At 35.4% G+C, this 12202-nt stretch overlaps 1 protein-coding gene across 1 annotated transcript; it reads left to right on the forward strand.

Annotated features, from left to right (window-relative positions):
• The first annotated feature begins 6055 nt into the window (after positions 1-6055).
• On the forward strand, positions 6056-6973 carry LOC110111216. Its single transcript, XM_020842991.1, has one exon. The coding sequence runs from the start codon at positions 6056-6058 to the stop codon at positions 6971-6973; it is 918 nt and encodes a 305-aa protein (XP_020698650.1).
• Positions 6974-12202: the final 5229 nt, after the last annotated feature.

Below are 12202 nucleotides of genomic sequence, written 5' to 3' on the forward strand. Positions count from 1 at the left end.
GAAGCTTCAGTGCAGGATCAGTCTGACTTTCTTTATTAAAAAGGATAAAAAATTCTAGACTCATACCATGGGTGGAGGTTTTTTGGTGGCTTTTATTCAACAATGTTATTCCAACATTTCTATTCCTGTCATATAGGAGATTGTAAGAGGGTACTTCTTTTCCTAGAGGTTGTTATGTTATTGAAGATAAAGAACATGTGACAACCAAGTGTGGGAAGTTCATGGAGGTTTTGCAATACTTAAATAGATAGGGCTATGAGATCACTACTTTTGACACAATTGAAGATTGTTGTAAGTGGTTGATCATTTTTAATTCAGAAAATGGGTTGTTAGTTATTCTGTAATATAAATCAGTTTACCTTTCATAAAATGATATTTATGAAGGGATTAAAGAAAACTCGATGGTGATTGGTGCTCATTTAGTGAGTTATACTTATGTTTCTTCAATTGTTGGTAAATTTTGTTTCGGCCGCTGGGGTGCTAATTCATCGAGCTTGCTGTCTTTGAATTATTAGCATACTCCTCCTAATTGGATCAATTTAATGTTGATGCTTCTTTATTACCTTCGTATAAAGCTAGTATTAGTGGAGTCTACCGTGATAATAAAAGGAGATTACTACTGGCTTTTAGACAAACTTGTGTTCATTGGGATGTTTCTCAATTGAAGCTTTTAGCTATTCATTCTCTTAGGGATGTTACTAAAGATTAGATGTTGAATTACAAGGGTTTCTAACATTATGAATTTTTTTCAAAATTCAATGAGGAAGGGCTTTTAGCGGATGGAGGATCTTTCTTTTCTCAAGGATTTCAACTATGTTATTTTCAATTGTATAGATAGGAATTGTAATAATTTAGCAAATTTGTGTCCTAACTATGCTCTTTTTAGTTTTTTTTTTTTTCAAATCATTAGTACGAATAAGGTTCCTCTTTTTTTTAGTTGTTTAAAGGATCTAAATAAGGATCCTCTATATATAGTACTTTCCTTGGGATGATATTAGTATGTTATGCCAAAGTGAACTTGTCCCTAGGAACAATAAGAAGCGGGTGAATTGGTGAATTTAAAAACAAAGACAATATTTTTAGGGTTTTTCATATTTGAAAAACTAGTAGCAATATTCTTCTTTTTTTTTTTTTTTGAGAAAATGCAAATTGCTTTAAAAATAAGAAAAGGCCTAATACAAGCTACCACATTATAGAAAAACTATGACGATCCTCATTTAACATAGAAGAAAAGAAGGAGGAACCTTATTACAACTTAAATCATCCCAATAAAAAATCACCATCTAAAGCAAAGTTTGCACAATAATCCACTAACCTATTACAATTTCTATAAGTAAAAGGAAATAATAAATTCCCAAAAGCTTTTTAAAAAGACAAGTTCTCCACCACTTCATTATTTATATCCCAAGAAGAGTTGCGCGGCAGAGAGAAAAACAGCAAGAACTAGAAAGAGAAATTTTGAATTCTAATTTCGCGGGTTTTTTCAGCCGGTGATCTGGAGGCGGATGTCCGTCATTCTTCGACGGATAACTTGGATCTGAAGAATGATTCTTTGGTATCGATGATGGAATTTGAGGAGGGGAAAGCAATTGAAGGGCAAACAGTTTCAAGAAAAGCTATGGATGCGAAAGAAGCTCGAAGAAGACGATCGAGAGGTATGTTGGTGATAAATGAGGATGTAGGCAATGTTTCTAAAATTTTTCAACAATGTGTTGGAAAAGGTAAATCGATTGAGTCGATTTCTATCACGAAAACTCCGATTACTTCGAATAAGAGTGACGCACATGAGGTTTTTCATGATCGGGAAGCTTCTTCGTCGAGTATGAACATTTTTGTTCAATGATTTGGTAAACCAAATGCTAAAGAGGGCAACACGATATTATTGAGAATCGACGAATTTCTGATAACAGTTTTGTTGTTCCGAAATCCTTCAGACAGGTGATCCAAAAGGAGTTGGAATCAGAACAGATTAAGGAGGCTAATGCGAATCAAATTGCTGATCAATTGACTGAGAAGAATATTAAAAAGCTGAACTTTGGTAATGTATGGAGCAGGAAACCATACATCAAATTGAATTTCCATGAAGAAGAAGTTATTTTCACTGAGGATGGTAAGGCTATTCAATTAAACAAAGAAGATGAAATAGAGAATGCGAATCTACTAGGGAAGTCTTTTGTTTGCAAGGTTTTTGGGAAAGATATAAAATCGCAAGATGTTTCTTGGGAACTCAGGAGACAATGGACTCAATTTGACAAATTCCATTTCACCACTTTAGGAATGGGGTGGTTTCTATGCTCATTTAAAACTAGCGAAGCCATGGAAGGAGTCTTGAAGGGAGGACCATGGTTTGTAAATGAGCATATCATTGGAATGGAAATATGGTCGCTGGAATTCTCACCGTCATCAAAGGAAGGTCTTACATCGCCCATTTGGATGAGAATGCCGCAATTACCATTACAATGCTGGGATGAAAACAATATAGCAAGGATAGCAGCTGTAGTAGGGACACCATTAATGTTGGATGGCAACATGTTCAGTTGGGGAATAAGAGAATTCGCCAGGGTTTGCGTTCGAATTAAGCTTGATCAGAGACTACCAGCTGGAGTGTGGGTAGAAAGCATGGGAGGAAGATTTTATCAAAAAGTTGAATTTGAAAGAATTTCAAATTTTTGTTTTGATTGTGGTAAAATTGGACATGTGAGGGATGACTGTAACAAAGCAGATTCTGTTGAAGACAGGAACTCTACTAAGGAGATATCCCAGGATCCAAAGCAGCTTAATGTAGAGGAAGAAAAGAAGATCTATGGCCCTTGGGTGCTGGTGAACAACAAGAGAAAGAAGCAAAATGTTTTTTACAATAAGGAGACGGCCAGTAAAAATAATGATATGAAGGCTCATAACAACAACTCTTGGAGAATTATGTCGAAGACTGTTGATATAGAAAGAACAGGGAAACCAAGCAATGACCTGATCGAAAATCCTCCAGTGCCTCAAACTCAGGTAAATCTCTTAATTGAAGAAGGAGAGATTATTAATGAAAATGTGGATGACCCTGAGTCTTAAAATAATGAGTTTGGAAATCACGACCATGTCTGCATGGAAGACAAAAAGATAGAATTTTCAGAGGGAAATAAGGTAGAGCAGGGGGTGAAGCTTTTAAATAACCCATTTGAAATTCTGGAAGAAATTGATGAAGAACAAAATATGAAGATAATGATAGAAAAGATAGAGATACAAGCTGAAAACAGTAGGGATTTTTTGGAAACAAAACACCCAACTTTCAAAGAGCAGGTGGAAAACAACATGGTGACCTTAAAGGTGTCTAGTGGCAAAACCAAACTAGCTAAGGAAATGAAAATGCATGGACCCATTAAAGGGAAACATAGAACTAGGGAAGGTGGGGGATGAGGTGACAAGGTAGGGGCCTTAAACCCAAAACCCTTTTAAATGTCTTCAATTTTAGTATGGAATTGTTGGGGAGGAAAGAAGAAAGCTGCCTCCCACTACTTAAGAAACATGATAATAGAAAATGGTCTTTTTTTCATTGGCTTGTTAGAAACAAAAATGGAAATTTTGGATGGTGATGATGTCAGAAGGATGGTGGGGAATGATTGGGACTTCCACCATGAAGCGGCTTCAAGAACTTTAGGAGGAATCCTTGTTCTATGGAGACATAGAACTACATCGTTCAAGGTGAATGTTTCTTCAAAACAGTGTATTATTTGTGAGCTTATTACTCCAAAAGGCAAGAGGGTCAAAATTTGCATTGTTTATGGCAACAAAAACTTGTATGAAAGAAGGAAACTATGGGAAATGATTGAAGATAACATGAATTGTGAAGAGCCTTGTCTTGTTGGAGGTGATTTCAATTGCCTAGTGAACAACAGTGAGAAACTTGGGGGAAAAATTTTTGTGTTCTCTCAAGGCCCACAAGAAATGAAGGAATTCATGACTAACAATGACTTCCATGACATTGGGTTTAATGGACCCAACTACACTTGGTGTAACAACAAAGGAAGTCTTGCTAGAATCTGGGAAAGGTTAGATAGAATTTGGTTAAATTCTAAAGCTATTATGGATTTTTTAAATGCAATTATCAAACATCTCCCAAGAATGTCCTCGGACCATTATCCTGTTCTTCTCTAGCTCAAAGATAAAGCAAGACAATACAACAAAGAGTTCAGGTTTGAAATTATTTGGTGCTCGTATGAGGCTGCTAAAGGCATCATATCCAAATCTTGGAGAAAAAATGATTTTGGTAATGCTAATGAAATTTTACAAAGGAAGATTAAAAGGTCTCTTAAGAACCTTTTTTATCAAGTTAAAGGAGCTGAATTTGAGAAATCATGCGCTTAAGCAGGAAATTTTGGATTTTCAAAACAGAGAAGCTGTTGAAGGAGGCTTGAGCCAGGGAGACCTTATTCTATTGAAAAGCAAAGTAGCAGAATTTAATTCAAACTTGACTAGAATCGCTACTTGGTGGAGAGAAAGATCAAAATGCCAGTGGATGGACGAAGGCGAGAAAAACACGAGATATTACCACACTTATGCTACTACCAAGAAGAGGAGCAATCAAATACTACAAATTGCTAGGGAGGATGGATCGTTGGTCTCTAATCATGAAGATATCCATAAAATCATGGAGAATTTTTTCACAAAAAGTGGTTCAAACGTAACTGTGATTTGAAGAATTGGCCAAAGTTCAAAAGTTTTGAATGCATTCAGGATAATGTGAGGAAAATTCTAGAAGTAGAATTCACTATAGAAGAGCTGAAAGTAACAATCAATAATATGGGCAACAATAAATCACCTGGAGCTGACGGAGCAAATGCCTACTTTTTCAAGAATTATTGGAACATTGTAGAAGGAACAACATGGAATGAGATTAATGATTTTTTTCAAAATAGGGGAAATGCCTGAGCAATAGAAGGAAACGATGATTTTGCTGATTTCGAAAATACAGAATGCTAAATAATGTTCAAAGTTCAGGCTAATTTGCCTATGCCAAACGCTATACAAGATGGCAGCGGGTATGGTCCTCAATAGATTCAAAAATTGCCTTCCGGTAGACATTTCTGAATTCCAGGGAGCATTTGTCCCTGGCAGGAGTATTTTGGATAATTGCCTTATTGCACAGGAGATTATTTGCAAGATGAAATCATCTGCTGCTAAGCCGGGTTATTTCCTTTTAAAACTTGACATGGAGCAAGCACGACTGTATGTGTTGGGAAATGCTTGAGCAGGTTCTGAAATTAACTGGTTTTTCAGATTGATTATCAAAGCTGATTATGCAATGTGTTTCAAACCCGAAATTCGCTGTAGTAATTAATGGCAGAAGAACTAAGTGGATTAATGCTCAATGCGGCTTCAGGCATGGGTGTCCGCTGTCTCCAAGCTTGTTCATTTTATGCTCGGATCTCCTATCTAAAGCTCTCAATGAATATAAGGTGTAGTTGGGGATGAGACTAGCAACGAATATAGAGAAGATTACACATTTACTGTTTGCAGACAATGTTCTCGTGACTGCTGAAGCTTACAGTAAAAATGTGAGAACATTGAAGAAAATATTCAAATGCTATTGCAGCTGGACAGGCCAAATGATCAACTCTCAAAATTCATTGGTTTTATATGGTAGGAAAGTCTCCAAAAGTAGAAGAATCAAGCTTAATAAAATTATGGGTTATAAAGAAGCTAAAGAATTCTATTATTTGGGTATTAAATTGGCTTTAAGAAGAATGAAAGCCGAAGACCATAGCAGCACCATTGAGAAAGCAATGTGTAAACTTAATTCTTGGGGAGCTAGGTGGCTATCACTGGTTGGAAGAATTCTACTCATCAGAACTGCCTATTCGAGCATGATTAGGTAGCTCAGTCAGTCATTCATAAAAGAATTTTAATGAAAGTTGACAAAATGTGTAGGAATTTCTTGTGGCATTAAGATAATGGCAAACAAGGTTTGCATTATATTGCTTGGAACACTCTTTGCTTACCCACCAGCTTAGGAGGGTTTGACATCCATGGAGCTACGAAGAGATAGGGTCCACTAAGATCGAGAATGGAGTGGATGTTTTTACAAAACAAGAACTCTCTCCTCTATAAAATTCTTTACAAAAAATTTGGAGATAAAATTTGGGATGAAGGCATGAAGAGAGGAGTTACTACTGCTTGGAAAATTATCAAAGAGGGTATTGAGTACCTGAAACCAGTTGTTAGATGGCATTTAAATAATGGTCATAGTATCAATATCACTGCTGATAATCGGATTTTAGATAGAAGCCTCAATAGATGGCCTGCTACGTGCAATACAATTGACATTGCAGATAATAAAGTGTCCTTTCTTATGGATGAGGAGGGTAATTGTAATTCAGAAAAATTATCTGAATTCTTTTCAAGAGATATGATTGAGCTTATACAGCAGTTGGAGAAAGGGGCGAATAATATAGAAGACAGAATTGAACTAATTCATACCAACACAGGGAAAACTGTTTCAACATTATGTGCAGAAGCTAACAGCTTACTTTTTGTTAGTAAGTATAGCAATTATAATTGGCTGAAAAATTTAAAATTGGACCAGAAAGTTTATCTTTTCTGGTGGAGAGCTTTGAATGGTGCTTTACCAACGAAGGATTGGTTATGTTATAGAAGACTGGCAAATACCACTGAATGTCCAAGAGGATGTCATGAGAATGAAGACACAGAACACGTTATTATCAAGTGTAGCAAGTTGACAGTTTTATTACAGAAACTGAGAAGTTGTGGATTCAATGTCCCTTCCTTTCAAAATCTGGATGAATGTATTAAGGCATTAAAACAGAAAGCTGATAAGGGACTTACTAAAATCTATGCTTTGGCGGTTTACTACAGTTGGAGATCACGAAATATGGTCAAGCACGTTAATGCTGAAATTCCCATTGCTTACACAGATGCAGAAATCATTTCCCATGTTTCTTACCTTCAGTCAAATCCAATCTAGAAGAACTGGAACACCAACCTACTGTTGCTATCCTAATATTGGTGTCCCCCACCCGATGGTTGGATTAAGCTGAACGTTGATGCGGCTCTGTCTGTAAATAACATGGCGGGTATAGCATGAGTACTAAGAGATTGCAAAGGTAGAATGTTATGTGCATATGGTAGAAAGTTAATTCATTGGGACATTGCATATCTCGAACTCAAAGCTATTCTTTCATTTGGAAACTACATTCAAAATTGGTTTTGTGATTATAAAGGAATAATCATTGAAGGAGACAATGTTAATATCATAAAGTTGCTCTAAGACACAATCAACTTGAAGACCATTAAAGGTACGAAGCCGGACCTATCATTCTTACAAGTTTTCAACAACGTCATATTCCTTTTTGCTCATAGAGATTGTAATTAAATGGCTGATTTCTGTGCCAAGTTTGCTTTGTTAGGCAATTTCTTTTGGGACTCTTTTATTGAAACAGATCTTCCTACAAGTTTTTTACACTTGTTTAGGAAGGACTGCCCCATGTAATTTCTTTTTTTTTTTTTTTCATTAATGCATATTGCATCTTCTATTCAAAAAAAAAAAAAAAAAAGAAGCTTTCCCAATTAAATATTGTAAATACTTAATGATATTATAATTATGAACTTCAATTATAATACCTTTAGTTTTTGTCATCCACTCTTGGATTATATTCTTCAAAGAATGAAAAGAAAGTAGTTCCAAAAATCCACTATCCCAATGAATACATTTGAACCCAAAAATTGTTAAGAAAAAGTAGTTAAGATTATTCCTATATGATCTTTAAAAACTCAACAAATAGTTGCTTCATAAGATTGTAATAAAGTAGCGTCAATGTTGACTTTAACCCATTCAGGAAGAGGAGGGTGCCAAGAATGAGAAACAATAGATGCTGATTAACACCCCAGTAATCCAAAAAAAGATTAAATTTCAATGAAATAAAAGCATGACTAATGGCATTTGAAGCAATGAAACCCAAACCAAGCTCTTTACCATCAAGCTTTAAACAATTTCTACTTTTCTAAGAAAAGAATACCAACAAACAATAAAGGTTTCCAATGAATTAGTTACCTTCTAATAGCTCCTCCAACTTCCTTATACATTCCAACATAGATGAGAAACTGGGATAGGAAATCCCCATTTGTTAAACAGTACAATAAATTGGTTAAGTTTGGAACATTTAACCATAACATGTTCTAAATTTTCCTTGGCAATGCAGCCTCTCAGACAAGAGTTATCAATATACAATCTTCTATACAATAAGAAAAAATTAGTAGGGATTGCATTGTTGAATATCAGCCACCAAAAACACTCCACCCGAGGAGATAGCTGCAACTTTTCCATCCCTTTCCAATAATTAACTTTATCCAAATTAGTTGTATTAATTTAAGAAGCAATAGATTTGCCAAAAAAATAGGTAATAAGCTCTAGTTAATCATTAGAAGTTTAAGGGAGAATTTGAATTAGTGATATAACATCAACTAAACACCTTCCAAAGTAATTTGTTAATTCTGCATATACCCACCCACCATCAGTAATAAACTTGTCAAAATTGGGAAATTCACCATCCACAACAGCTATAAACGTAGACCATCTATCAAAACTTCTATCAAAAACCCATTCATCTTTTAATATATTGATAGAAATACCTGATGCAACCTTCCATCTTAATATTGGTCGAAGAGCTCTAATTCCACTTACTAATATTTTCCAAGTGTTAGAATTGTTTCTCTAAAACTCAGCATGCAAATGTCACCATATTTAGCACTCAATGGCTTATTTAATAGAGAATCATATTTGCTATAGAAATTCCATGCAAAATTTTCTCTCAAAAACCAACTATCAATCCAATTGAATGCAGTCTATGTCCTCCAAAATTGAATGGTTTACAAAGATCACTCCAAGCCACATAATGTAAACCACGATTACCTCATTGCTTATTCCATATTAAAACACTACACATCCTATCAAACTCCTTAAAAAAGCTCAAAAGAATAATTGAATTAGATGAAAATAAAACTGGCATTGAGAGAATTACTGATTTAATCAAAAATAATTTACCAGCCAAAGAAATTAGCCTATTCCCCCACATAATCATCTTGCAAGCAGCTTTTTCCAAGAGGTTTAAAAATTTTGAAGATACCATCCTTCTCAAAGCCATTCTAATACCCAAATAACTCATCTCCTTTACCTCATTAAATCTCAATAACCTCAATATAATTCTACTCTTGCTTTGCCTAATATATTTACCAAAATAATACATGATTTCTATATATTAATTTTTTTCCTTATCCACATATAATAATCATAGAGAATTTTTTTAATCTTCTTCAAATACCTGAGCTTTGCTTCAAAGAACAATAATATATCATTAGCATACAACAAATGGCTGATCTTTGGTGCTCCAGGAGCAGCATTTATACCCAAACACCTTCTTTTCTGAATAAAAGCATTCAACAAGAGTTGAGAACAAATAATAAACAAATATGGAGATAATGGAAAACCTTGTCTAAATCCACTTTTAGCTTCAATCCACTTCGAAATATTTCCATTAATGATAATAGAAAATTTTGGATCAACCAAACACTCCATCAAAAGATTAGAGAAAATGAAAAGGAAAACCAAAATATTCCAAAACTTGCTTCAAAGTAGGCCAAGCCATACTATCATAGGCTTTCTCCATGTCAACTTTAATTTCCCCCAATCCTTTTTTGACTTTAAGTATCTAAACTTATTGAAAAGTTTTATAATAAGGAGAATGTGGTTAGATAAAGTCCTTCCCTTTATAAAAGCCACTTGAACATCCGAAACAATTTTACGTATAACTTTTAGCAATCTATTCAATAAAACATTTGCCACAATCTTATAAATAAACAAGCACAAATTGATCAATGGTTTATGATTTTGATGATAGCAAACATTCCTTATTTCTCTATGATTGCCTTTTGTGCTAACATTTCAGGTCCACATGATCAGACTGCAATTTGGAACCAGCTCAAGATTGGGTAGACTAGGTCTGTGTCAGTTTGTAATCTTTTTCCTTTCTTGAGTATGTTGTATTTAGTGTGGCATCTGATGATTTGTAACTTGGAAGATTTTTTGTTGTGCCCTAAAAGATTTCTATTTTTGGTAATATCATCCGGGATGATATTTATATCATCCTGGACGATCTGACAAAAGTAGAAACCCTAATTAGGGCATCCTCTTTAAAGCAGCCGTCTTTATGCAAAACACATCATCCTGGACGATTTTGTATCGGCCAGGATGATCGGCTCAATTCAGCAAGAATCTGCCGCCAGATCTACTTAGGAAAATCTAATTTTTGGACATCGTCCCGGTGGATCGTCCTGGACTATAAAATATCGTCTAGGATGATCCAGAGCAATTTTTTAAAAATTTCTCAGGCAGTTTTGGAAAGCAATTAATTGGGATTTCGTCCGGGCCGATCGCAAGATTGTACGGGATGATTAGACATCGTCCAGCTTCATTTCAGGGCGATATTCAGGACAATTTTCCTCATATTTGAACTAATCGGCCAGGATGATATGCCTATCGTCCTGGATGATAATGTCGAGAACTTGCATTAATGAGATCATTTTTCGCTCTTCTATTTAAGCTATGACAAGGCACTTTGTAAGTGTCTTTGGCAGCCATTAGAGCTTCGTTCTTGTGGGGGAAACTTGAAGAGAGAGCTTGAAAGGGAGAGAGGAAAGGGTGGAGTTTGAGAAGGGAGAAGAACCTGTGAGGGGGAGGAACTAAAGGGAGTGTGGAGGGGATTCCACATGGTTTCTCCGGCGAACTCGCACCTTAGTACCATCTGATTCAAGGCTTGTCGCGAGGTAAGTTCACCAAAGAAGAAGATCTCTTTGTTGTCAAAGGACCCGGCGACTCTTCCGCACCGGGGAAGGTGGAAGTGATTTTGTAAGGGCTTTTCCGCCTAGCTGTGGGGGCTAAAGGAGAGACACTTGTTTAGTGCAATACTTGGAGGGTGCCTCCAAGGAGTGGACGTAGGTCAAGGTTTGACCGAACCACTATAAATCCGATGTGTTCTTTTCTTATTATTGCTTCCGCATTATTTTCTTCCGCACTTTGATTTCTGTGGTGATTTTGGTTTGAGTTTTATCTTTGGTTTTAAAGTTATCCAATTCACCTCTATTTTATTTAGCCTTGGGCCAGTTCATAAGGGCTTAACATCCCTAACAGACTTTCAAGTGCCATCTGAGCATTTTCAAGTGGTATCAGAGCAAGTTTTCATAAAATAAGTTTTTAAAAGCTTTTGAATTTTGATCCATGGCTAATCATACTATTGCGGAAGGTTATTCAATCAACATCCTCTTTTATTTGAAAATATGTCATTTAGTTTTTGGAAAACTCGCATGTCTATTTTCTTGCAATCGATAGATTTTCGTATGTGGCATATGATTTTAAATGGTTATTCCTCACCGTCACGAGTTTTAGATGGAATTAAAATTGATATTCCTTTTAATCGATGGAGTAAGGAAGAACAACTCATTGCTCAACTGAATGCGAAGTCTTTAAATTGCTTTTTTTGTGCTTTAAATTCTGATGATTTCATGTTAGTATCTACGTGCACTACCGATAAGGAAGTTTGGGATAAATTGCACACCATATATGAAGGAACTAGTGAAATCAAGCAATCCAAGTTGAATTTGTTAATGCATGATTTTGAACTGTTTTCCATGAAACCTTATGAGATGATCTTAGACATGTACACTAGGTTCATTCAAATTGTAACATCATTGCATGCCTTAGGAAAAGAAAGTCAATAAAATTATTCGTTGTTTACTTGAAAAATTTGATGCCAAAGTTGTTGCTATTTGTGAATCAAAAGATTTGAATGATTATTCTATTGATAATTTGATTGGCTCACTCATTGCCTACGAGCATGATTTGGGTCAAAGACTTTTGGATGCAGGTGAAACGATTGTTCTAAAAACTAAAGATACAAAAAAAGATTGCTTAGTTGGTGATGAATGCAATGACTTGTCAAGCAAATCACAAAGCTCACCAAAGCATAAGCAAAAGTGGAAAAAAGGTAAAAGTGGAAAGGATGTCCATATTTCTTCTTACATTATTTGCTTTCGATGTAGGAAGCCTAGACATATGAAAAATCAGTGCCCTAATTTAAGAATTCTTCCTACGAAAGAAAAGGGCAAGGCGAAGCAAAATTTAAACTGGGGAAATAATGAAAGG

This window comes from Dendrobium catenatum, unplaced genomic scaffold, assembly GCF_001605985.2.
Source record: "Dendrobium catenatum unplaced genomic scaffold, ASM160598v2 fragScaff_scaffold_621, whole genome shotgun sequence".
Lineage (NCBI taxonomy): Eukaryota > Viridiplantae > Streptophyta > Magnoliopsida > Asparagales > Orchidaceae > Dendrobium > Dendrobium catenatum.

What these genes read in the sequence shown, in the direction of transcription:
- LOC110111216 (XM_020842991.1), top strand. Translation starts at nt 6,056, where the DNA reads ATGGAGTGGATGTTTTTACAAAACAAGAACTCTCTCCTCTATAAAATT.